Genomic DNA, 27,595 nt, shown 5'->3' with positions numbered 1-27,595 from the left:
TTAATTAATCCTCCAGAGTTTATCACAAAATAAAAGAATAAAGCAGGGATTCTCAATCAAGGTATAATCACAGGTATTAATGTTATAACTTTAAATTTAAAATACATATTCATAGCATTAATAATTTCTAAAGAGATAGCATTTTATACACTGAAATCAGTAAGGATGTTAAAAACAAGGTGCTTGTAAATTCATTTATTTCAATTTATATGAAAATTTTACTATTCATGAAAGTTGACACCGTGGTTTTCAATATCTGCATTAAAAAAATCAATAAATTCATTCACTGTGTTGTTATAAACCTGAAAAAAAAAACTACAAAAATTGAGCTACAGACCCCTAAAAAATAATTTTAAGTAATTTGTTTGGCATTATCTTGTACTAAGCAATGTTTTTCACACTTTCATGACACACACTCTGACTTCCAATTTTCCTCCCCCTCCTTAGTATAAATTTTACACTGCCCTATTTGGTCACTATTACGGGTGAACTGTGACCCCTAAAAGGATATGTTGAAATCCTAACCTCGGCCCTATTCGTAAACGTGAACTTATCTGGAAACAGGGTAGAAGTAACAAAGGTAAGACAGGGTCATTAGGCTAGGCCCTGATCCAGTGTGATTGGTGCTCTTCTGCTAAGAGGGAAATCTGGACACACACACACAGAGGAGAACACCACATGATGACAGAGGCAGAGACTGAAGTTCTGCTGCCACAGACCAAGGAATGCCTGGGGCAACCAGAAGCTGCAAGAGTCCAGAAAGCACCCTGCCCTAGAGGGATGGAGGGAGCCTGGCCCTGCTGACACCTTGATCTCAGACTTCTGGGCTCCAGAAGTGTGAGGGAATCAACTGAAGACAACACAAACTGTTGTTTAAGCCATTCATGGTGGTGATTTATTATGGACGTCCTAGGAAACTAATGCAGTCACACATCTACGGTTACATGTGATTACATCACATGATCAGATGCTCAAAATGATACATTCCAGTAATAAATCTAAGTCTGTCTCTGTTACGTAAATAAATCCTTTTTTGTGTACTTTTTTTCAGATTATTATAAGTGATATCATATGCTATTTACAGAAACAGACTCAAAAACACAGGAAACAAACTTATGGTTATGGGGTGGGGGAAGAGGGTAGGCAAGGATAAATTGGGAGTTTGGGATTTTTGGATACTATCTATACATAAAATAGATAAACAACAAGGTCCTACTGTATAGCGTAGGGAACTATATTCAATACCTTGTAATGGCCTATAATGACAAAGAATTTGAGAAGGAATATATGTATTTATAACTGATTCACTGTGCAGTACACTAGAAATTAACACAGCATTGTAAATTGACTATACCTCAATTAAAAAAAAGTAATAAATCTAAATTATCTTTCAGTTTAATCTGTCCCTCAGTGCTTCTACCAAATAAGACAGGCAGCCTCTCTCCTTACTATTTAAATCTATAAATGGGTACTTTCTATAATGACCTTACATGTATATCCTGTTATAATTAACACATCTATAAACAATTGACGTATAAATACAAACTCCAACAAGAACTCATGCTCTAACAATAATGAGCTTAAAGACAAAAGATTAATATTAAAAATGGGTTTAGAAAATGGAATATTCCTGAAGCATTTTATTTCAAAACAATCAGACATGAGTACTATCTTATGACCTACCTACCCCGTTAGTGCTGGATGCTAATCTGTCTCGATTCCCAGCAACTCTACTTCTATGTTAAGTCACTGAAAAAAAAAAAAGATGCTTCTTGGGCTAGATTTCCAAGTATTCCTCAGGCTATAGAATTATCAGTGCAGCTTGTCTGTTTTATAAATAGACTTCAGTTTAGTTTTATAAAAAACTGCCAATGAAGCTCTCTTTAACTAAATAACAAATCTGCCACTTGAAAGACATCATTCATCAACCTTCTTTGTGGGAGTATTGTTATTATGAAACTAAAAACAGGCACTCTTTCTTGAGTGCTTCTGGATTTTAATTATCAAATTTGAATGTCACCAGATATTTACTGAAAGGAAAAACATCAATTTTAATAAGCTGTCTTAAGACTGAAAAACAGAAAAGGTATTCAAGCATAAAGTCAAGTTCACTTGAGTCCTGTGAGTTGGCTTACTGTCTTATGATACAGTGGTTATCACTCAGAAATTTATAAACGTTTAATCAACTCTCAACTGCAGGGGAAAAAAATTCTCCAATTTAAATATCAAAATATCATGTGTGCATAATATATATATTTTGACTTGGAAGGAATTTAAATAAATTGCAATAAAATTTGTAATAGCTAATAAACCAGGTGTAAGAGACTGGTATTAACACAGGGCTGGAAAAAAAAGTAAATAAAATAAACAGTAAGTAAATGGATTAAATGTAAATATTTGACTTAAAATTTAAAACCAGTGGACAGTGGATTTAGTTTTAAATTTGAATACCTGAATATCAGAATAATTTGTTTTCTTTTGTATTTTGAAAATATATCCCAAAGACAAAATTGCTGGAGAAACCCCTTTCACTTTTCACTTACATGAAAATCAACAAGTAAATTATTCTGCATTCAGTTAGCAAAGCCAAGCCGCATGGATGTAGTTAGCCATAAAGTCCTTAACAGCGAAAGATTCTGCAAGCTCTCACCTGCCCACTCTAACAGACTCCCTTTGTTTAACTTTGAAAGCAGTTGTCTCAATAACTTTCTTGTGGCCTCCACTTTCATAAAGAAATAAGCCCCTTCATTTCCAAACTTTAGAAAAGTATATTCACATCTCCCTGATTCTTGAAATATGAATGAAAGCATTCTTATCAAGACTAAATGAAGTTTTTAATTCATTTATAAGTTAATCTCAGGAAGATGTTCACTTTTTCTAGAGAAAATTCCATTTCCTACTTGGCAGACACATTTCCATTTAAAAGGATTGATTATTGTTTGTCCTCTGAATCCAAATTACATATTATCATTTAAAAATATCAAAAATTAATCTTTTACTTCCTTTGTTCTTCCATGGAAAAGGAAAAATGCCTAGAATGCAGATAAATATAGAAACAATTAAGTAGCAACTGTGTTTATATTAAAATACTTGTGTTCAAAAATCTATCAGTGACCTATTTTGATTTATTTAGAAATCATACTTCTCTACTTGCAACTTGTCCCTTGTCCTCATGAAATGCGAAAGAACTGCAACTTTCACCATTAGTTAAATAAAAAGAGAAACAGAAAAAATTAGGCTAATTTTTAAAATATAAAATTGTTTTTCAGAGAGTATAAACCATTCCCTCTCATGCATCATTAAACAATATTTCAAAAACAAATGGAATACATTCAGGACTATGCAAAACATTTATAAAAGACATAACTTCCTTAAGATTAATTCTCCAGCAAATGATTACTTTAATAACAAAAACAGTGTTTTTACTAGAAACTACTACTGGATTTGAAAAATTATTTACTAGACTGATGGAACAACAGTAACATTTAGTCTGAAACAAACTACATCTTCATTTTCTGATGCTGAAATGTCTGAGCCGGCAAATACTGTGAATATCCAGAAAGTAATTTAAAGACTGAAAACACAAACTGGAGTCAGGAAAGCAACCAAGGTTACAAAGAACACTTGGAGTAGAAAGAGCATCAGACCACCAGACTCCTGCACTCAGTTCCACAGCACTCTGTCCCTGTGTCCTGCTCACAATGTTCAGGGCTGCCTAGAAGAAGATGTGGAACTTCATGTGGGATCATAAACAAGGCTATTCACCGTGAGGTCCAGTAATAAGTAGAACTATTACATGGAGCCCACATTGTGCAAACAGGTTACTCCCTTTGTAGGGTTAAACTGAACACCCATGAGGAATTTCAAACCTGCTTCAAAGACCATGCAATCAACATGTATTTGGTTTGTACCAATTTAAACATTTCAATTAAGACCCCATTATTCTTTGGCCAAAGCAATGTTGTCATACAGTGGAATGAGGAAAGCAAGCAGGTTTGTGTGCAGCTTTGTGTTTTGTTGTTGCTCTTATTGCTATTATTGTTATAACTGACGTTGTTTTGATTCAACTTTTAACTTGACCACTTATCTTCAGTGCGTCAGTTCCAAAATGCTCTTAGTACACTACCTTGTGAATTACAACACAGGCGTACAGAGCAAGCACAGTGATTTGTAGTCCTTTAGGCGGAAAGACACTTTATTAACATAGCTAGTTATGTATTTTAATTTTTCCAACCAAATGGTCAATAGAGAAAAAGATACTTTGCCTGATGTTCCTGAAGATTTTAAATAAAGGCCAGCACCTTCTGGGACTAATTTTCTAATGTTAAAATACTTTTTTAAAAATCTTACTTGGAATGAGTATTATTACACAAGCTATGCAAACCATGATTTGTTTCCTACAACACATGTGCATAACAAATGGTCCAGGGGCTTTCAAATGATATTAACAGTAAGACAACATCTATGTATTACTCTTTGGCATGAATTTTTTAAAAGCTTTTATTTTCTTCACAGATAGGTTATCGAACACAGAGCTATGTTTCCACCTCAGTTGACTTTTGGTTTTGTTTCAGTGGCTGAAAACCAGAGTGTGGGAAGGAAAAATGGGTTGTAGCACTCTGGTTCACTGAAGCAGTTCTAAAATACGGAAAATCTGATTATCGTGAGGCTATCACCTCCGGGTGTTCTACAAAAACACAGTGTCCGACACAAGATGCTGCAGAGCAGGTGATTAATACATAACTTTTTACATGAAAGAGTAAATTTTTCTATTAAAATGGTCAACTGATGAAACTGCCAGTCACATCGCTGAAGAAAAGAATCTCCTGTCATTTTCACACTTGTCAGCTGCAACTACCTTCACACCATTTTGACTTTTGCCCTTAAACTTTAAGCAGTTATATTATAAAGTTTCTCCTCCTCTCTGTGCTTGAAACTATAAATTGTCCCTTCTCTACATGATTCCTCACCCCTACTCCATGCATGCACTCGAAACCATTATGTGCGCTAGAAATCACTGAGTTACTCTTTCCAAAAATTAACAGCTCAGAATGGTTTAAACACTGGACAAGCACCAACGCAGTGAGCTTCAACTGTTTGGGAGAGAGATGGGGGGCTTGGAAAAAGCAATACTAGAGAATGAAGAGGTTCACTGTAAAAGTCAAGCAGGTCATGCAGCCCGCCTCTACCAGAGATCATTGTTCAACCTATTCTCAAAGCAAGAGGCTTGAACAGTGTGCCCTTAATATCTATTTCAGTAGCAAATAAATTCATCTAACTATAATTTCTACCTCTCACCCTCTATGCAGGGAATACCTTATGTGCCATTTGCTATACCTATTTATTTTTCTATTTGTTATCATATTTATCACATTTACATGAAATTGCTTTAAAAATTTAGGCTACTCATTTTAGCAATCAATTAAAACACAGCTAGTTCAAATTGATGCCTGATTTTTTTTTCCCATTTGCCCTTACGTTTCAAACACACCCACAAAGAAGTTTACTTTCCATACAACAGGAACATTAAAACAAACATTTTGATTCATTCATTCGTCCAGCAAAATTTTCTTCAATAAAATACAAATCACTCAAGGATGTACTGGTTTAGTTAATGAATTCCAAATTACTATTTCTACTATTACTGTCCTTCATTTTTAGCTTAAAAATACTAATGTCCCTAGTGACATTATTTATAGAATTTTAAAAAAGGATTGTTCAGAGAATTTTTATTAATCCCAATAATCAGTGTGTCATACACATTAGAGTCATTCTACTAAGTAGAAAGAACACTCTATTGCCTAACAACCATGAGAATGTTCTAAGAAGCTTCTTTCATATTCTATAGAACAAAATGCCTCCAAGCTCCCTGTACAACAGCATGTTTTAGTCTCAGTTTGCATCTGGAGTACTAAGGGAACACAGAAGTGAACCCTTAAAAGTATATTACTACGAAAAGAGACACAAATCAAAAATCTATGTCTTCTTCTGGTATAGTAAGAATGGCACATTATTATGAATTATGGTCAGACACTTATTAAGTGTAAGTTTTGCATAAACACAGTGGCCACTGAACACTGTCAGAAAATGGAACATGATGACAGAAAAATCTAATTAGGAACATGCTACACCAGCACAGGATTCAATAAACTTTGTCTTAGGGTTGAATTTAAGACAGTGACAAAATTTACTTGGATGCTTAAAACACAGAATTTACAAAGTTGCCTCAACGCACTCAGTTAGCACTATGCAATCTACCGTCACCTATGGGACTCAACACACGATCAACCAATGTTTATAAAATTTCCCCCTGGTAAATCCCCACATAAAAAGCCAAAAAAAAAAAAATCAATTTATAAATGAAGTGGTAGTTATAAGACATCTGCTGAGTTAGAAAATGTTTCAAGTTTATAAAAAAAAGACGTAAAAGTTGGGTACAAGTTTACCACATCATGTATTACTACATCCAGTTAAAACACTGTATTCACTCAAATTCCTAGTCCTAGAAGTTAAGCACCTTCTCACTGCCCTGATTCCCTAAAAAGTAAAATTTAGTGGATTACGTTGCTGGATCAAGAAAAATTTCAGGGCTACCAAGTTTGAAGAAGTGCAAAGATAATTTCTAAATCAACTGAGTTTTATTAGATCACTGGTAAAACTACAAAGTAAAAATACAGATTTAAATATAAACATTTGGCTTCCCACAACCTTGACCCTTCTTGAAAAGTCTACAAGAGCAAACAATCATATTTCTCTTCCTTACTTCTGGCACCCGCTGGCAATTCAAATGCCCATTAATAGTCCTGGAGAGAATCTTAGAGCTTTGAAGCTAAAAGGCGACTAACTAGAAGATTCGCCACCCACAAGATGTATAAACTGTGGTCCAGGAATATTATGTGATGAGCCTAGTTACACTATTGGCTAGACTCCTACGAGTACGTTAGGATTCATCACTAATTTAGAGAGTAAATTATAAATAAGTAAACATTTATGTCATTTTACATTTGGCAGAGAGTTTTTCTATGTTTGAATTTGATGGTTTTACTCACTCTGGGTATTTGTTTGGCTGGTATTTACAGACAACTTCAGAGTCTACACCCCTAGGTAACTGAATTTTCTGTCATATAATCCTATGTTTCATTAGACTAAATAAGGCTAGTTTTTCTGACTTGAAAGAAACATTAGAGATTTCTTAAGACGTTTTCCCATATCTAAGGAAACTAAAATCTAGAGAGGTTAAGTGTCTTAAACTAAAATTCAACTCAACTATGTTAAGACATTATATATTTTAATTAATATTTGTTTTCCAATCTGGAAATTTCAATAGACTATCACTATCAGTGAATATTTCAGATATAATTAAAATATCCCAGAAGTGGAAAACTCTATTATCTTCTTTATTTAAGTTTAAGATAGATCATAAAATTTAACATTGAAATAGCCAAATAGACTTTAATGAAGTCAAGAATCCTCGCTTTAAAATGTGGATTCAGTTGATATCACTTCAGTCATCGCCACGCCAGTCCAGTACTTAATAGTCAAAGCACAGGAATTGAAGTTACATCTTTCACCCACACCTGCCACACCACACGTCCAGTCAAGACTGTGTCTTGAAGATGCTGTCCAATACCAAATGCTGGTAGATGTGGAGCAACAGGAACTCTCATTTACTGCTGGCGGGAATGCAAAATGGCACAGTCACTCTGGAAGACAGTTCGGGAGTTTCTTACAAAGCTAAATGAAGGCTTACCCTAATACCAAGCAATCATGCTCTTAGGTATTTGCTCAAATGAGCTGAAAGCTTATGTCCACACAAAATCCTGCATACGAATATTTATAGCAGCTTTATACATAGCTGCCAAAAATTGGAAGCAACCCAAGATGTCCTTCAATAGGTGAATGGATAAACTAACTGTGCTACACCCATGTCATGGAGAATTATACAGCAATAAAAAGAAATCAGCTATCAAGCTATGAAAGGACATGGAATGACCTTAAATGCATACTGTTAAGTTAAAGAAGCCAATCTGAAAATGTTACATATTATATGGTTTTAACTACATGACATTCTGAAGAAAGCAAAACTAGAGAGATAGTAAAAAGATGAGCCTTTGCCAGGGGTTCCGAAGGTGTACAGGGGAGGCAGGAGGGCGAGGAGGAAATGAACAGGGGCAGCACAGGGCATCTTTAGCGCAGTGAAACTACTCTATGTGATACAGTAATGGGAAGTACAGGACATTATTATACATTTTTCAAAACTCATCAAACTGTGCAATACAAAGCATGAAACTTAATATAAACTATGAACTTTAGTTAATAATACTGCATCAATACTGGTTCATCACTGTGACAAATAAATGTACCACACTACGCAAGATGTTAGTAACAGGAAAAACGCATATGGGGGAGGGAGTACATGGGAACTTTACTTTGAGTCATTTTTCTGCAAAATCAAACTGCTCCAAAAAAATAAGACCACTGTCTCATGAATTAGCTATTAACACAAATAAATTTGCGTAAAACTACAATGTTTAAACAATGTGAAAAGCGAATACACAAACGCAAGGATACTTCTCTCAAAACAAGTACATGATGACACTATTCTAACTGTGAAACAAAAAGCAGCATAAGCAACCCTAACACTGAGAAAAATGGAATCTGAAATATTCTTACCTGTCCTGCGACTGCTCTTCATACATCCTCTCCTTGCCTTCTTTAAAGAGTCTTATTGCCCTTTTTGACTTCTTCATTAGACTGTCAATGTAGATTTTAAAATATTCATTCTCACTGAGCTGGGCAAGTTTCTGGTTGTCATCATATTTACTCAATATAAGTCTCAAATGCTGATATGTATCAGGTAAAATATCAAGTATGTATGGTGGGCTATTCTTCAACTGAAGTTTGGGATTTTGGCACAGTCTGACCTAAAAAAAAAAAAAAAAAAAGACAAAAAATGAAACATTTTCATATGAACTGCAACACTTTGTTTTACAGAAAAACTGAGAAACTTATCAAACAATGTACTACTTCCTTGTTTTCCATCATATAAATTTTGATCTTAAAGTTACTATTACCTATCTACAAAGAATCTACATTCTCATCTGTTTTAACACAATTAAATTGTTTTCTTCTCCTCCCATATGTTTTTCCTCTGTTGGACCTTTACTTTCAACCCTGAAAGTTTTCATTCTCTTGTCTCCAGCATCCCAGTGTTCGCAGCTTAACAGAACTTCAGTGTGGAAATTTCTGTCAACCACTAACAGTCTCTGTTTAAAACAAAAATGAGGGAATGGGCCTCGTCTGCCGGCCCAGCTTAACACCTCACATTCAGATACCATTTTCCAGCTATAGCTCTTTCAGGGATTTTAACTTGTTTTTTGGTGTACTGTTCCTGAACCCTGGGAGACTAAAACAAAGAGGAGCAATTTTAATAACTGAATCCTTAAGTAGCCAATGGGGGTGAGGTCACAACGAGTCTTTTCCACCTCTTCACATTGTAACCCAGGCCTGACAACACATGCTACGTGACGGCTCAGTCATTCCATCAGGTGCGGCCCGGGCACTGGGGCGTTCAGGGCTGCCTGCAGAACTGAAAACACCCTCTGCCAGCAAGAAGACGTAGTGATACTGCCACTGCATTCACCTCTACAAGTTCGTGTGACTTCGTCAGAACCAAGTTACCCTTCAAACTAGAGCATAAAGAATCATCCAATTAAACAATTTTTTTCTATGAAATAACTGGGAATTGCACAAGTGTGTACACAGTGTATGTACAGTGTGCACTCTTAAAAAAAAGGCAAAATGTACACATAAAGGCAGATCTACTGAGAAGCTAGCCCCTCTGCTAAAGCTTTCGTCGTAAGTTTTTTTGTGTGTGAGTTTTCAAGAGTAAGATATTTTCAACACAACTGGTTAAGATTTCTGCCCTTTTTTCAAGAGTGACTTTCCTTCTGTCAAACTTAGCCTGCTGTAGGGTGGCACTGAAGTAGCCAGGGACACTTTTGGAATCTGGCTAATGGGAGTTTGAGTTGAAGATATCCTTAGTTTGGCTTTAGTGGAAGATTTAAGTGAGGTGCAAGGTCACTCCTAGAACTAATTACATTACTGTCAGCAGCTGTGATGAAAGAATGGCTTCAGGAATATTTCAAGTGTCCGCAGTGCTAACTACACCAGCATCAGAGCAGGAAGGTCCTGTTCAAACTTGGCAATCTGATTGGGTCCCGTGGTCCCCAGGACTGGAGGTGTATGTGGGCAGGGGAAGAGAATCAAGGTATAAAGTGTACAGAGACTAGATTATTTCTCTGATTATTTCTCTGTGGACTTATCCATTTTTTAAAATTTATAACTTGCTGTGACTTTTTTATAGCTCTCAAAAAAATCACTTTCATACCCAATTTTGGATCTGCACTTTTGTTCTTTGAAAGGACCACTCCAAACTTCAGGTTCTACAAAACAGGCATTCATTTAGGGGCACTCATAAAAATGCCTGGGCCAAATGAAAGAGCTGAATGATAATAATTTCAAGAACCACAAACGCAATAAATCAAGGAAACAACAAATGGAAAAGGTACTCTTAAATTTGCTTTCTTTAAGAAATAATTCTGTCATCTTTTGTGGGGAGAAAAGTTTGGCTCAAACTATCAAGCATCAGCCCCTAATTTAAGAGAACTGTTTGCCACATTAACCAAGGCATTCTATCTCCTTCCTCTTTGTATACAGTGCCCAAAACAGACCTGTCTAGCATACAGTACAGAACTAACAAGTGCACGTGTAGATGATCTGGTTGACTTATTCTAAAATTCTTTATATTCATTTTTACACATAAATATGATATTACTTCCTTATTTTCATGACTGAACTATACATAATCAATAGTATTCACATCAACAACCCAAAGGTACACATAATAGTATTCAAATCAATAACCCAAAGGTATAGGCGTATACCTTTGTAAGAATATAAGAGTATCATTTTGATCTAAAGAAATTCTTGGAAAGGTAAGAGAGTACCTCATTTATTAAATAATGCCAGATCTTTACAAAAGTATAGTTAAAAGGGCTAATTAATCTTTTTGCCCTCTTTTTATTTTTGTGACACTTGGATATAATCAGAGAAGCTCATTCTCCCCCAAAGGCTGATAAAGTCCCAAATACCTCAATGATTTAACAAATCCTGGTTGAAACAAGATACATTTTTTTCAATTCTTAAAACTAAAAGATAGTATCACAAATATACACAAATTTCAAAAATATCACCACTAACATTCCACAGCAAGCCTTTTAATTTCAGCAACATAAAATTCGGTACAACATGTCACAGATTGATAAATTATTAACTTGTAGTTAGGGGTCTAGGCAGTTTTAAATTCATTTCCTCCAACTGGTAAAATTTTTTAATAGATAAATGAAAAATTTCTCTCAGGTATTTTTTTCAGACATTCCAAAGTACTGTTCTTTAAGAGATTCTTTTAAATGTTACAGATTTGTAATTTACTATTCTCTACCTGACCTTTTTCTCATTTGCTTCATTGAAATTGTAATTCTATCAGAGAATTTATTGCTTTATTCAGTGAAATTGTCTGAATAACTACTATACACCAGGTACTGAGCTTAGTGCCAGGAAATTATAGATGACTAGAGCATACTTCCTGCCTCAAGCAGTCTGGCAGAAGAGACCTAGTTCTCTGTAATTAACTTAGGAGCAATGTAATTCTTGCTCTAAGGGATCTTAGTAAAGATTCTGTCCAATCTATTCATTTTCAGATAAAGCAACTAAGAACTACAAAGATTAAGGGACTATTAAAAAATCATTAATCCAACACCAGAGCCTGCATCTTATGAATCTTGAGCTGATCTTCCTTCTAACTATATCATAATTCAATTAGAATTAGGCATCTAATTAATGATCCCTGGTCAAACTCATTTACATTTTTATTTTATTCCATTTGCAAATTTACATGAACTTCAGGACCCATTCGTTAATTCTACAAACATTTGTGTGTCAGGCACTGTTTCCGGCCCGTGGGGAATACAGCAAGGAATAAATCACAGACCTGTCCTCAAGGAGTGTTCTAGTGAAAAAGACTGGAGGCTTAGACCAGAAGTACAGGAGAGTCTTAGCTGTAATGGAGGAGCGTACAAAGTGCCGGAGGAGGAGTGACGCAGACACATCTCTGTGGGAGAGCCACGAAAGTTGTACTTAAGTTTGCAAAAGGAATATTCCAGGCAAAGGCTTGTGCAAAGGCTTCAGAGGCCCCAGAGAGCTGAGTTGTGTGAAGAGGAGTCAGCGCAGTCATTCTAAAAGGTCGGGGCATGGGCAGCCCAGAGGTGAGTGGTACGAGCAGATTCGAAACAGGCTAGAGTCAGTCTGTCAAGGCCCTGGTAGGCCACGGGGTTTTCTAAATTTGCACTTGGGAAAGTGCAACCTAAAATGCTGAACTACTGCTATATGCCGCTGAATGTGCAGTTCATCAGCTGGATTAGTATTAAACTCTGTGATTGATGACAGCTCCTGCTGAAAATGAATAACCCTACACCAGGACGATGACTTCTAAGCAGGTCAGATTCAATTCAATCCAATAAATATTTATTGAGTGCCTGCTATGTGCAAGGAACTGTGAACGCCAGGGAAAGAAAAATTGCTTTTCTACAGACAGTATTTTAAGGAGAAAACTCAAGCTCACCGCAAGGTTCAAGTTCAGATTCAAATGACTGAGACCTCTTCTAGAGATCTCAGAGTCGCTCCCTAGAATGAAAGTGGGTCCCAGCACAGCAGAGCTTTCACAAAGAACAAATCTACTCTCACACTATACAATGATGAACTTTTTAGGGCACCAACTGCCACATAAAAGGACTGGTTCATTAGCAATGTTACTCTTTGCTTTTGAACTGAAAGGCAAAATATTTAGCATTGGAATTGGGCTAAAAATTTCATTAAAGTCATTGACTCATAGGATTTTAGAGTTAAAAAGGACCTTGGAGATCACCAAGAGCAACTCCCTCTTTGTGACATGACAATGCTAAAACAAAGACACGGATCCTAGCTGAGTTTACTGCTCAGAATTCTAGTGTTTGGATCTAAGAGTCAGGAACTCTCTCCAGAACAGTATACTATTGCCCGATATATTTCTTGAAATGTATTCAAAGATTTTTAAGTAGACCTCTCTGTATATGCCTATCTATGCATTGACTCACATACATAAAAATACATACTTTATATATAATATACATACTGTGTGTATTTCAATAAATATATGAATATGTATTCACATACCTAAAATATATATTCAACAGTATCAAAGCAAAGGCACAAATATAAACACAGGATTTACTAGGGCTATAAGGATTTTCAAAGCCATTCATTATTCTTGGAACACTCTTGCAGGTAAAGTTTCCTGACTCTGCTTTAATTAAAATTTCCAGCCAAAAGGTAACAAAGAGGTATTAGGTCAGCTAACATATTTCCTGCAAACAAGGTTCAAACCAGCCTCTGAAACCTACAAAAGAAATTCCACTGAAGCAAATGGAAACTTCAACAGTAAGGAATTGTGCCTATACCGAAGCCGACTTTCATTATAAAACACACCTCACTTCACGGAGCATTCAGTTATATTAAATCAAGAACTGTACCTGCAAAGTGAAATATCCTATTTCTTAAAGACACTGTAGGAAGCCTGAAAGAATCCCTTGTCTGTGCTCCTCAGGTACTGTTGTAAGAGATTCCTTACTGCAGTTACTTACAAGTACATCGTTAAGATAAAAAGTATCTATGAGTTCTTTGGGTTCTCTTCATCTTAGTTCAACAAATCAATCACTTTTAAGTATACAAAAGTATAAAAATGTGTACAGCAGAAAATGTTAAAAAAAACATTAAAATAATATAGAACTCTTTCTACACAGAATATTAACTGGGCAAAACAAGAAGGTTAGCATATAATTGGTTATGAGTCTAGAAATTAATCATAGTACGATTGGGGGGAAACTATCAATTCTTCTATGGTTTTCAAGGTTTCTTTAGAAGACATATAAAACACATCATTCAATAATTGGCAAGTTGTAATTAAGCTGTCAACTGTGTATTCATTTGTTCACCACCTTTCTTCCAAATGAGAGTGGAACTTCCTTCGGGGTAGAGAGCATCTCCCTCTGACTGGTCTATCTCTATCACCTAATGTAGAATCTCACAAATATTTGATGGAGGAAAGGGGGAAGAAAAGGAGGAAAGGAGCAAAGTAAGGAGGAACTTCTCAGAAGTAATATCACAAATAGTATATATGTGTATCTCTATATTGAATAAACCTGTCTACAAATGAGGACAAAGTTTGGAGAAGGGCTTGATCATTTCAAACATACGGGGTAAAGATCATTTTGATTTACTTCTCATGGAAAGAGGAAGAATCATATAACTCCCTGAAGCAGTGTGCTTGAATCTGCATACTAAGAACACAGGCTTGAGAATCAGTCAATCTTGGGATCTTTCCCTGTCATTAACTAGCTTTACAACCTTGGACCACTTTCTTCTGGAAACCCCTTAGGATGTTACAACTCTTAGAAGTGGAGTGCTCTGCACACAGTGGGCACTGACAACTTTTTAGGATTTCTTCTCCTTCCACTTTATACCACAACACGGCAAAATACCTGCAGGTTTTGCAAAACTACAAGAATTAGGCCAAGGCACTGACCTCCTTGCTGGGGATCATGAAAAGTTCTTTCATTTAGTTCCTAAAGTTCATCATACTACCTGAAACCCTTAAAAAGTCTCCTGTTTTGTGTAGAAAAGCAGCAAATAAGGCTAATAAGTCCAGATCCTTACTCCTGACGTGCAGTCAGTACACTGGTACTCAGCTGATCTGGAATTTTTTAAATGGTAGAATATTTAAGAACTATTTTTGGGATCCCTAATGGAAAACAGTGTGAGCTTAATTATTTAAATATTAACATGTGAAAGAGCTAAAAATTTAGTTGGATATTTTCAAAATGCTTCTTTAATTACTAGGAAAAAGTCAGCATCTCACAAATGCATTAAAAAAAAAACACCTTAAATAAATGCCCAAGCAGAGTAGATAAAAATAGCACTGCAGCACCATTTAAGTCACAGTATGTTTTTAAGATGATCTTAATGTAAAGGTTCAGAACTGATTTCCATTTCAATTTGTTACTTAATTATGTACTTAACTGCTAGAAAACCTGTTAAAATATATATTGCTTATTCTACAACACACAATTTTAAAACATTATTTTAAACATTACAAGTGTTACATGTCAAATCACTTCCTGACAATCTAACATTAAATTTACAAGTTCCCTCAAAACTGCTCTGTGTATTTCCTTATTCTCCTCTTCTGCAAGTGGAATTTACAGTTATCTAACAAGGACTACCCTTCTACTTGTCCTCAGCCTTTCCCTTCCACATTAGGGGATGCCACTTTATCAATTATTTCTTCTTGCCTTACATCGTAAATTACTCCCTACCTACATTCCTTCCCCTCAAACCACAAACTTCTCCAACAGCACACCCAACACACATAAACTTATGCTCTGCTCAAACCCTCAAGCTGTCCATCAGAACTTTCTTTTCACTAGTTGTCCCAGTTCTAGAACAATTTTTTTAAATAATCCACATACTTGTTTTAATCTAGCCCCACTACATAAGCAAAACTACTCTGAAAGATCAACAACAGCCTCTACTCAAGACACTCAATGACTTCTCAAACTTTCATCCTGCTTGGTTTCTCCACTTGAACTTGATCTTCGTTTTCTCAGAATTTGAAACTATCTCCTTAGTAAAGCTATCTCTACCCAGGAAATCAATCCGGCTCTGATTCTTTTTTATCTGTCTCATCTGTCCTTTGCAGGATTCTCTTCCCTTCACTGCCATCTAATTATAGATACACACCCCAACACAGCCCAAAGTTCCAATCTCTCATTTTATCTCCAGCTCCCACCTTCTATTCTGCCTTCCAAATCTCTTGCTGGCCATAGCTTGAAATGCTGCCTCCATGACATATCTACCGAACATATGTCTCCAACTTCAACTTCTCTCTTTAACTGCACATTCAATTTTCTGACTTCAAAATGGATTTCACTCTGGCATGTCACACTCAACATGGCCAAAAACAAACTTACCATGCACCAACTCTCAAGCTTCCTCTTTTTCTTCCTATGTTAATAAAGACCATCACTGCCTTTAGAGTCAACTAAGCTGAAAACCTCAAGAGTCACTTTCACTTCAACTTCTCTTTCATCCTCTATCTCTGAAGGGTCACCAGGACCTTAGATTTTACTCCAAAGTGCCTCCCACATTTGAACCTACACTTGCTACACCTATGTCAGTTCTCTAGCTCAGCCCCTCATTATTTCTTGCCCAGTGTGTTTTAATTCCTCTTGATCATTATTTCTACATTTTAGTTTCTTTCCTCTTAATCCATCCTTTCGAGAGTCAACAGAGTACTTTATCACAGCAGAGCCTTGACTTTCACTCTGCTCAAGGATTTCAATGATTCTGTCTGCCAAATAAATAAAGTCCAAATTCCTTGACAAAGCAGTCAAAGCCTCTTCACCTTTCTCTATCTTAACTTCTCTCACTCAGCAATCTCCCTTTACTCATCAATCCTTCAGCCTGATGTGTCCTCCACCTCACTGGAATCCAATCCACTAAAGAATAGCTGGGTGGTACCTCCACCTCCTCCGAGCTGCGTGCTACACCAGCGTTTCACCTCTAGCACGCAACATTAACACCCACCACATACCACGTCACAGCACTTTATTTAGATCATATTACAGCACTTACTACAAGATGACACGGTTATTTAAAAACCTCTATCTTTCCACACTTGGGATATGACAAATGAATGATGAAATCAATAGATAGCATATAAAACAACAAAAGACAGGAAGAAGTTGGTTCAAAATCTGAATAGTTAAATTTTATAGGAGTTAAAAGATTACGAACTGATTAAGGCTTTTGTTAAATGTATGCTCTGTATCACAAGGATAAGCCCAGGTAACTTTTGGGAGGATTCCTTTAACTCTTTGACTTTATTCAAAAGCTTTTCCTAGAAGTGACAAGTGCCCAGCTTTGGGATCACTTCATTTATTTAAGCACAAATTCAAAATCTAATTCAGTACTAAACAAAAAATTACCCAGGCACTTAATGTGCTAATATCTATCCAAGTCTACGAGGGCCCATGATTCTACTAATATAGAACAACCTCAGTGAGGAAAAGCAAGTACGTGAAGAATAATTCAAATAAATGATATTCCCTGTTCCAAGGGCCCAAGGACAGTGATATTCTCAACTCCAATAAACACAAACAACAGACATCCAAAACCTAAGTTTTACTCCATGTGCGATATTTTTCAGAGGTATGAGGAATTCAACTTAGAAAAGAATACTTACTCTTATCTTTTCATAGCTGTATATAACAAGCATCTTGACTGACAAAACTTTTAAATATATTACGGTTAAAGTGAAATTATAAATGAATGAATTATATTCCAAGCTTGACAAATGTACTGAATGTACTGAGGATAAAAGGCAGGAAAAGGCTGTGTGGCATCATCACTTTTTAAATGCTTTTAAAACTCTTTCAGTCATGTGATTTCAAATAAATGACAAGGACAGCAAGACAAAAACACAGGCAGGTACTCAACTTGCTTTGCTCTCTGGCATCAATTAATGATGTCTTAATTTCCTGAACATCCACGTGAGCTCAGTACTTTTAGTATCTATTAGATGAAAAGCTGTTTCTCCCATTTTCCATCACCTGGCTAAGATGCTTGTAAAAACCATGCTCAGGAACCTCACATTAATAAATTATCATTCCTAACATACTGATTAGCAATCATTTCCTTACCCTCACCTCAGCATTTCCAACAAGAGTACAATAATGCTGTTCCTGAAGGCAGTGGCCAGCAGAATCCAGACAGGCTACTGTCTGAGCAGCGGCCAGAAAAACAAGGTGGATGTTCTCTGCTCTGCTCCCCATTACTCTGCTCCCCCTGTACTTTGTACAGGTCTGCACTACAGCCCTTTCCAGACTACTGGCAATCATCCATTCATATGCCTGGCTATGGTGCTGGTCTCCGAGTTCCTTGACAAGTCAAAGGCAAAGTTATAGCTTGCCCAGCTTTGCAGCCCCAGTAATAAGCACTTAGTAGGAACACAATACATCCTCAATAAATGTTTAGATGTTTAAGAACCTCCATCTCTCCAATGACTCAGGAACAGACTTTACATTCTAGAGTGTATTTGAACCTTGCTATGTATTCAGGAGTAACAGTTCTGCTTCTATACTGAATAGGCATCCACTGGCTTGAAGAGTTTGGAGTCAGCTGTTGATGCATGGAGCCAGGACTAGAAATATATCTAAATGAGATGCTCCAGTTTATGCTCCTATTCTTTCTCTCAATAGATGTATTAAACTAACTCCTTGCCACTAATGTTTTCTTAAAAAACACTTTACATCTTACAAGGAACACAACTGAGCAATTACTCCCTCCTACTCTCAGTGACCTTGTACAGAAAGCCTAACCTCTGAAAATGCAACAGTTAGCTGGAACTGGAATCTCAGTTGACTATTTAAAATTCTAGAGGCCAGGGAATGGTGAAACTACATACTTACTAGATAGTTCCTTTATGGTCTAAGACTACTTCATATTCCCTGTGAGATAAGTTATTTTACTTTGCAGGTAGCTGAGACACACTGTACCTGTTCTCAGATTTACTCTTTAAGATCTGATCTTGTTGAAGAGGCTTCATAAAGAAAACATGCTAAATACCTACCCCTGCCTTTTACATAACTGTCAGTTAGATTTGAAAGCTACTATCTTCTGTTATTCACAAGCTAAACTCACACTATGGCAGTTATTTTACAAAACAGTTAGGTAATGTGTCAAGGGATTAGCTTTTGGACTAATAATAAAGTTCCTGATGTAATCACCGGGACAGTGTTGATATTATGAACCACTTCCTTCAACACTGACAAAGAAGAAAAGATAAACACATGTGGGAGATGCTTCTGCATTACACCACTGAATAAAACATATTTCCAATTTGTAATTATCAATGCCTTTTTATTACTGTGAGACAGGGTAGCAATAAACATACTGGACTCTTTTATAATGATTTATATAATTTCCCTCTACAAAGCCCACGGATGCATCCATAAATGAACACAAAGATCTTCATTCCTGACAAATAATGAAGACAAATAGGGAAATTCACACAATGCACCTCTGCCAACATGCATACCCGCATTCCACTAAGTATAGACTTTAGATAATCTATTTCCTCGTGAGTCAAGTTTCTCAACTGGAGAGGCTAAACCCAAACCCACAAAAGGGTTAATAAAACAAACAATGGCAGAAGCTTAACTATCAAATGACCATCTATTTTACCATAACCCACAGTGAAATCATTAAAAGTAGATAAAACTTAGGTTAACAATCAGTTACAGACCGAAATTACACACACAATTTTTCATGTTTCAAAATTAATGACTCTAGATTAACTACAGTTTACCACTTCCTTATATAAATCTTTTTCATTTGATGTTCATTTGATTCACTCATCATTGTACAAATTCTGACCACTCAGAGAAGGGGCTGTGGAGGGAGGAGCAGCTCCCTGGTAGAATCTGATCCATTTTTTGCCCACTCATATAACAGATAAGTTAAACAAAAACCTTGAATTCCTTCTCTTATGCCCAACTAATGATTTCAGCATGAAAGTGACCTTAAATTGCACACTCCTTAGAAAAGCAAAGACAGCTAGTATTGAGCCTGCCAAATATATACAATTTTTCCAACTGCATGCTCCTCATCCTTAAGGATCCAACACTAAAATCAAAACCTGACCTCAAGCAGCAAGTTGCAATGTTCTGATCCTATGACATCATTCTGTCTGGAGCACTTGAATATCACAATTCGAATAAATTGGCAGAAGCTTAAACAGGTCACACTGAAGCCCAAAACTAAGGATGTTTATCTGACAAAAGCTGTCTGGCTCTGCATTCAGCACCAATGGCCATAGAATGACAGGCCTGTTGTTCATCCACCTATCTGTACTTTCCATAAGGATAAATGAAAACAAAGCAAATCCCATCCCCTTCCTGTATTGCTAATACCACTGACAGTGGTTTTTTTGTGGCAAATATTTGTACACAATTACAAAGCAAAGTAAATGTGACTTCATGTCTTGAGTACATCTCTACAAAGGAATTATTTTTTTAAACCTCCATTTCTGCAGTTAGAACGATATCAAGAGTCCTGCATCAACTTAATTTATAATTAGCCCCAAAGAGCTATGAAATAAAACCATCAGGTGTTACAACCCTTTACCCATATACAGGGGACAGCACTACTGCCTCAAAAGCAAAACTATTAATTCTGCACAGCAGCAAGCTACGCCTTAATTACATTTATTTCATAACCCTACTGAGTAAGACAGGACACTGACAACTAAACTCTTCTCAGCAGACCCCTGTAAAGTATTCAGGTTGCCTAGGCTTCTTTGGGTACTGACATCCAGCTCAATTTCTTCTTGTAAAATTTCAGTTCATCTGAAAGCAACATGCAGAAACCACAGAGGTTTCTGATACTCTCAGTCCCACCACCTCCATCATAGATTTTCCTTTCACAATAAACAATGTGCAATCAAAAAGGTTTCCTGTTTCAAAATGGAATAGATGAAAAAAACTAACTCTACCATTAACAGCAACAAAAAAGTTTCTTAATGAAGATGAATTCTCAAAGATGAAAATGGAATGGAAACTCTCTCAAATACTGCTTCCTCACTTAAGGACTAATCTGGTTTTTTCCCCGGTGAACATTCTCACCTTCAGCATCACACTTTGCAGCCGTCATGAGTGATCCATCAGAGACTTTTCTTACATTACTTGTTTGTAATTTTTTGTTATCAAACAGCAACACAACCTTACATAAGGTGTAACAAGAACATCCAAACTATTCTATGGCTGTGCACCCACAAAAAGCAGCCAACAGTAAACACTTTGCATATCTGAGTCATAGAGGAACTCTGAACCTTGAAGAGTAGGACAAAAGAGTAAAAAAAAAGACAAGTCTTTTGCTCTGAATCCAACTTTTCAAAACACCCAAGAGTGGATGTAAGAAAAATGGTTGATCCAAGGCAAAAGACTGTTGCTGTAACAATAATTATTATTAATTAACAATACAAATAAAACTGGAGAAACCATATTGAGGTGAACTGTGCTGTGTACAATACAAGCATCATCAGAAAGAACTTACCACTTTGTCCATGAGTTTCCAAGTTTTCTCCACAGTCCTGCGATCTGCTGCTGCTTGCTTAGGGGGTCCAACTGCATCTTGAATGGCATCAATAATACCCAGAATTCGTCCTTTTCGGGGGTTTCCTCCTCGACCACCAGGGTTTCTGCCATTCATAGAATTTGCCATCTGGAGTCTTTGTTCTTTGAAAGGGAGAATAAAAAAAACAAAGAAAGAAAGAATGAAAGAAAAAGAAAGAAACAGAAGTTAGTTGGTCATGAAAATATTTACCCAACAGAAAACAGGTTAACTTGTAGCCACTACCTACTTCTCCATCAATGAGAACAAAATCCAGGGTCCCAGATTTAACTTTTCAATAGCGTGTGACTTTGCACTCTCAATCGTACACATAACAAACAGGTGTAGGAGCAAAGACTTCAGATTTGTTTTCGGAACACTAAGAGTTTTAAAAATGCATCCTTCTCAACACTGCAAGTAGCGAAGGCTTGATTAGTACCCAACTCATAATCACAACAACAAACTCGTATAGATTTTCTCCAACTAGAAAAGAACACAATGTTTCTTCCCCTTCCTGCCTTAATCTCAATTCAAAAGACTAGAACAGAAGCCCCTAGAAAACATTTTGGGAGCCTCACTCAAAAACTGCACTTTCACTGTTAGATATGGCTAAGTCATATTAACGTACAGATTATTCTACACGAGCATAAGGGGCACATCTGTTGTCAACAAAGGCTTAGGATTTGGATTTTCCCCGCTAAAACCACCAAGTACGGACATGTGAACATGAACACACGAACACACAGTTCTTAAACCAACGCGGGTGAGGAGTTGCCCCCAAGTTAAGAGCCAAATAAACCAACAAATAACCCATTTTAAGAGAGTGAGAAACTGACAAGAGCGGGTATAGAAAGGAGGAGAGTTCACTTCTTTAGCTCCTTGCCTCTCCTCTCACCCAAGTTGGGTGGGGGTAGGGGGTCCAAAGCTTTGTTTCGGGACATCTGTGCCTCCTCCCTGCTCGGGTCCCTCCCCTGCCACTCTCGGACCTCAGCTGGGGGAGGAAGGTGGACAGAGAAAGGACAAAGTATCCCCTCGCGCCTCCAACGCCCGCAGCCCCGACCGTCTCAGGCGCTCCGCCTTCGGCTCCCGGGCAGACGCGCCTCTCGGGCTTGCCTACAATCCCAGCCGCCCGTCTCCCTCCACTCCCTCTTCCTCCTCCCCCGGCCCTGCCCGGCTTCGGGCTTTAAATACCCCTCTTCAAACTGTGACCGCGGCGGCAACGGCAGCTGGAAGCCGGGGCTGTCCCCTCTTCTTCCGTGGTCCGCGCCCGGCTGCCCCAGGGCCCCCTGGCCGGAAAGCAGCGTCGAGCCTCCCCGGCGCCCCTTTCCCTCCTGGCCTCCCGGCGCCGGAGCTGCCCAGGGACACGCGTGTGCACGGGTCCGGCTCTACACGCACGAGCCCAGGGTGCGTGGGTAGCCAGGGGCAGGGAGTGTGTAATTGCCGTAAAAAAGCCCGCTCCCGAGGAAGGAGCTACCCAGAGCGCCGGCCACCGAGACGGGGAAACGCAGCAATTACCGTCAAGCCCAATCCACGCCTGCTCTCCCCTCCCGCCCGACTCTAGGGGAGGCCGCGGGACGCCGCAGCAGCTCCAGCTGGAGGAGGAGACCACTCGCTGACGCCCCACCCCTGTAGCTGACACACACAGAGACCCAGGCGCGGGGCGGGGCGGGGGCGGGGCCGCGCGCGACTGGGCCAATCCCGCGCACCCGGGCCCTGCCCGACAGCGGGCGGCGCCAATGGGCGGGAGGCGCCCGTCCCCCCCCGCACCACCACCCCGTCCACGTCTTCCACAGTACACAATGGCCCCAGAGGAAGGCCGCTCGCCGCACGTCCCAAATGGCAAGGGATTCGGAGGGAAACGCGGGGACTGGACTCACCCGAGAACGAAAGTGGAAAAGAGAAAGGAAATGGAAGAAAGGATGCAAGGCACTAGGGAACTGACCAATAAGGAGTAGGCGGGTGGGCGTGAGCGTTGGGAGCCCGGGCCAAAGCCGACTCCGGCTAAAAGGCGGGACTTCCTGCTTCACTCGCCTTCCTAGTCTTTTGTCTCATAGCAACAGAGTAGTGGCTGGGAGGGTGTTGCTTCTTCACTCTGGGCGGGTCCCAGACTGAAGAATTTCATCTCCCTAGGGCTGCCAAACTCTTCTACCCAGGACAGCAGCCAAACAGGTCTAAGGCCTTGCTTCTTGTGGGCTATCAAAAAAGAGCAGCAATCACCCAGCTTCTCAGATGAAGTATAAACCTTTCATGGAAGAGACTAGGGTTAACCCCTGATTGCCAACCAAAACTTCCTGAATCTCTGAGGGTCTCCCTTTTACTGTTCTAGAGGATTTGCTTCTCAAACATCAGGATGATGAAAAAGTAGACAGTTGACAACGCTGGCCAGATCGTATCTACGGATTATGCCAGAGCAATAAAAGAACCAGACCATGGGAATTGCTAATTCATACATTGCACCTTTTTATTTAGTGGAAGATAATGTATAAATGACTGAAGAGAAAACAGCTTTCGTATTTTGTCTGAGTCACCTTTACTTTGTATCTGCCATTCTCTCCCAGCATTTGTAATCTCTCTGTGGCCTCATCCCTATGCCTTTAGAAAGGCCCACATCCGGCTATTCTTTAAAGTAGAAGGCTCTGTACCAGGACCCTTCTTTCAACAAGGTTATAGAAAAAACAAATGCTGTCTATTTCTTTATGTTTCACTCTAGTCCTACCACAGGTGCTACTAACAACTGCTGTGGATTGTCATGCTTTGGAATTTTCTTTTCACTACAGTTGGTAGTGCTGAATACACTTTACACTTCGGGTGTCTCGGGTGTTGTGATATTTTTTGTCTTAAAAAATTTTTTTTTATCTCTCTAACCAGTTGACCTGCTAAAATGTTTCTCAATGGTTCTAACTACTTTCTAGATAAAGAACCATTTAGTACTGTGATCATTACTGTCAAGGATCCTGAGTTGTTATAAACATTCTTTACAGCCCTAAATTCAGACAGTTAAGATTTTCATTTGATTAAACAAGCGAAAATGTGCTCTTTGCAACCATTCAGGCAATAAAATGTGCTTCAGGAAGAAATTTTGTTTCTTTGCCATTATTTCTATGCCAATAATTATAAAGCAGTTCCCTGTTTCACATTGTGTTTATCTACAAAAGTACTGGCCTCTCCGTATCTCTTCCACCCATGCATATCTCCTTTACTCATAGTAACAGTAGCTAAATTTACTACAAGGAGACTGCAAAAGGGAAAAAACTTACTGGGTCACCTTTTAAATAAACCCAAGAAGAATATATGTATACAAGGTTTTTCAGCATGTAGGAAAAGAGTGGCTTAAGAGAACACTGTAACTAAGTACATTACTCATATTCATATCTAGATTAATGTAGAGTAAGAAAAATACATGTTACAGCATGTGGCATTCCTTTGACATTAGTTTTGCAACTGAAAGAGATGACAAAAAATAGCACTGCCTAGGGTATCAAGCATGTCATATTGACACAAATTACAAGTTTTGTGGGATACGGTAATACATAAATGGATAGATATACACACATATATAATACACACACACACAACATAGATATATTTACAATGTCAAGAAATTGCAGCTTCATTCTCAACTAGGTATTTTATCAACACCATCTTGAGTCCAAGTTGAGTTCTGGTGTAGTAGGAGTCCCATTTGAGCCCAAACTAGGATTCAGGATTTGGTTATGTCTGATAAACTGATGGGGTGGTAGCCTTCCCTGCAAACGATTAACATGAGTTAATGAACGTGGAAGAATAAAGGCCTGTTGGGATGAAACTTCATACTCCAGATGCCTCCAGTGAAGACACAAGTGACAGAACATGACCGAGGAATGCAGGCTAGAGCTATAAATAAGTGCATAAGGAGATGTTTTTGTGGGAAACTGCGACACTCAGCATAAGCAGTAGTACTTCAAGGTGACAGGATTGGCTAGAAAAATATTCTCCTCATTTCTACGTAGAACAAGTCAATCTTCAACATGGTGCAGTTTAACGTGAATGCAGTATCCTTTGGCAGCATGGGGATTTGTAACCTAGAGAGAGAATTTGGGTATGGCATCTTTACAGGAGAGGAGTGTTTTCCTGGAAGACCCCAGCATGAGAGAAAACACTGAGACTCCTAACAAAGAGTCTTCCAAGCACTGTAACAGCCAGTAGGTGAATAATATGAACAAACTGATTATAAGTACCTGTGAGACCCTTCCCTCATGCAGATTATAATCCTGTCTTTAAACACAAGAAAAACCTTTTTTTTAAAAAAAATAAGGCAATTATTTAGGCAAATGTGGTATATATCCATCCATCTGTTGATGGACACTTAGGTTTCTTCCATACCTTGGCAATTGTGAATAATTCTGCTATGTACACTAGGGTGCATGTATCTTTTCAAATTAGTGCTTTTGGAGGGGATATATACCCAGAAGTGGAATTACTAAATAAACTGAATGAAATAAGTCTAAATATTTGCCCAAACAAAAACACTAATCTCCCAGGGAGGATGTGGACACACATTCACAGGTTAGGGAGAAATATGAGGATCATTATCTAGTCATATTTGTGTCTAACAAGTTGTCCCTTGTAAGGGTTACAGATTTCCATCTTTCCTTAACAACACATACCAACAGCTGACAGTGAGGGATGTTGATCTACGGATTCATAAGACATAATCAGAATCTGAGTACTAGTTTGGGCTCAACTGGGATTCTTGCTTAACCACAACAACAACTAATAACAATGACTTAAACAAGATAAGATCTTTCTTCCACACATAGAAAAAGTCTGAAAGTAGAAATCACAGGTAAGAATGGTGGCTCGTCAATTCTTTTTAAGGGCCCAAGTTCCTATCCTTCCTTTGTATCATCCCAGCACCTGCTTCTTACCCTCAAAATCACCTTATGTTCTAAATGGCTGTTGGTGCTCCAGCTATCACCAATTGTTTTCAGGTTAAAAGCTAAGAGGAAAAGTGCAAGGGTATATCAAATTTCCACCTGAATCAATTTCCTTTAATCAATTTTCAGAGAACTCCCACAAATATTTCTCTTTAATAGCTCAAGGCCAGAACTCAGTCCCATGACCAAATTTAGCTGCTAAAATGTCTGGAAGGCAATGTGATTTTTATTATAGGAAGCAATATAACCAGCTAATTATTTGAGTTTTGTTTCTAAAGAGAAAGAGGTGAATAGATTCTTGGCAAGAAACCAGCAAATACTACCACAAACGTCTTGTTCAAGAATTAAACTTATGATTAATGAATCAGTTCTGGGAACAAAAACTAGCGATTGCAGGTGGTGTGAGATAATAAAAATTTGAGATACCAGATACCAGACAACATATATATGTTACAGATATATGATATTTATATATATGAGATACATAGGAGATATATTTTTATATGTGAGATATATTTCATATATACCTGAAATAGATAGGTAGGTAGGTAGGTAGGTAGATAGATGGATTCCTTAGAAGAAACCAGCCTCTGCTATTTGCTATTACTGGGCATGACTATCATTAAAATTTCTTGTATGTAAATAAATACAGTAAATTATATACAGTTCTCATTATAGCATGCGAGCTCAGTAACCCTGAAGAATTTCAATATTACAGGGTGCACAATGGGCAAAATTAAGTAAACAGCTCCTTTGATACATTTCCATCTTCAAGTTCATATCAGATTTCAGATTAAATAGTTACATGTCTGGGAAAAAAATAACATCTTCAAAATCACTTCTTTGTGATTTTCTTTCCTAGGCAATTTATTCCCAGATCAATTCTTTTCTAGACAGTGATTTATTTGACAGTTGTTCTTTGTAATAAAATGGATTTATAAAAAAGTGTTAAGTATAGCTACTTCAAAACTTGGAATAAGCCTACTACTTTGTCTCAGTTTTGTATTCTTTTATATCCCTATTGCATTCTTTTTATTTCACAGTATATTTTCCATATTTCCTAACGTGCCTTGATTCAGAAAAATATAGATAAATTTCTTTCTCTAAAGAGTTTGTGTGAAGAATGTAAAATGTGATAAAATTTGTCATATTAATTTATCTACAGTTCCTATGCATTTTGATTCATGCTACATTAATACAACACTGAACTTTAATTTTTAAATTAAACAAAATATAAATTCAGAATTTCAAGGCTGAGGGGGATCTCCGTACTTATCATATAACTTAGTTTGGCAAATCTGGATATTGGCAAATTTATCCAGGATGATTGGGCCCTAAAAAATACAGACAATAAA

General features: G+C 37.7%; 1 protein-coding gene across 6 annotated transcripts in view; it reads right to left on the bottom strand.

Annotated features, from left to right (window-relative positions):
- Positions 1-27,595, bottom strand: part of CBLB (Cbl proto-oncogene B) — a 259,798-nt gene that overhangs the window by 168,689 nt on the left and 63,514 nt on the right. For 3 of the 6 annotated variants that reach the window (XR_010384605.1, XM_064495746.1, XM_064495759.1), the window contains exons 2-3: positions 21,268-21,449; positions 8,674-8,924 (exon numbers count right to left, since the gene is read on the bottom strand). Coding sequence is in view for 5 of the 6 variants with exons in the window: in XM_064495746.1 (XP_064351816.1) it covers positions 8,674-8,924; positions 21,268-21,435 (419 nt within the window). In the remaining variant the exon portion in view is untranslated. Of the gene's footprint in view, positions 1-8,673; positions 8,925-21,267; positions 21,450-22,515; positions 22,817-22,839; positions 22,952-23,201; positions 23,251-27,595 lie in introns of those variants that run through there. The other 3 variants (XM_064495753.1, XM_010978417.3, XM_031456243.2) reach the window with 3 other exon arrangements.

Source organism: Camelus dromedarius, chromosome 2 (assembly GCF_036321535.1).
Source record: "Camelus dromedarius isolate mCamDro1 chromosome 2, mCamDro1.pat, whole genome shotgun sequence".
Lineage (NCBI taxonomy): Eukaryota > Metazoa > Chordata > Mammalia > Artiodactyla > Camelidae > Camelus > Camelus dromedarius.
Note: the sequence above shows the minus strand (reverse complement) of the source record. Positions and strands in the feature narration are given on the sequence as shown.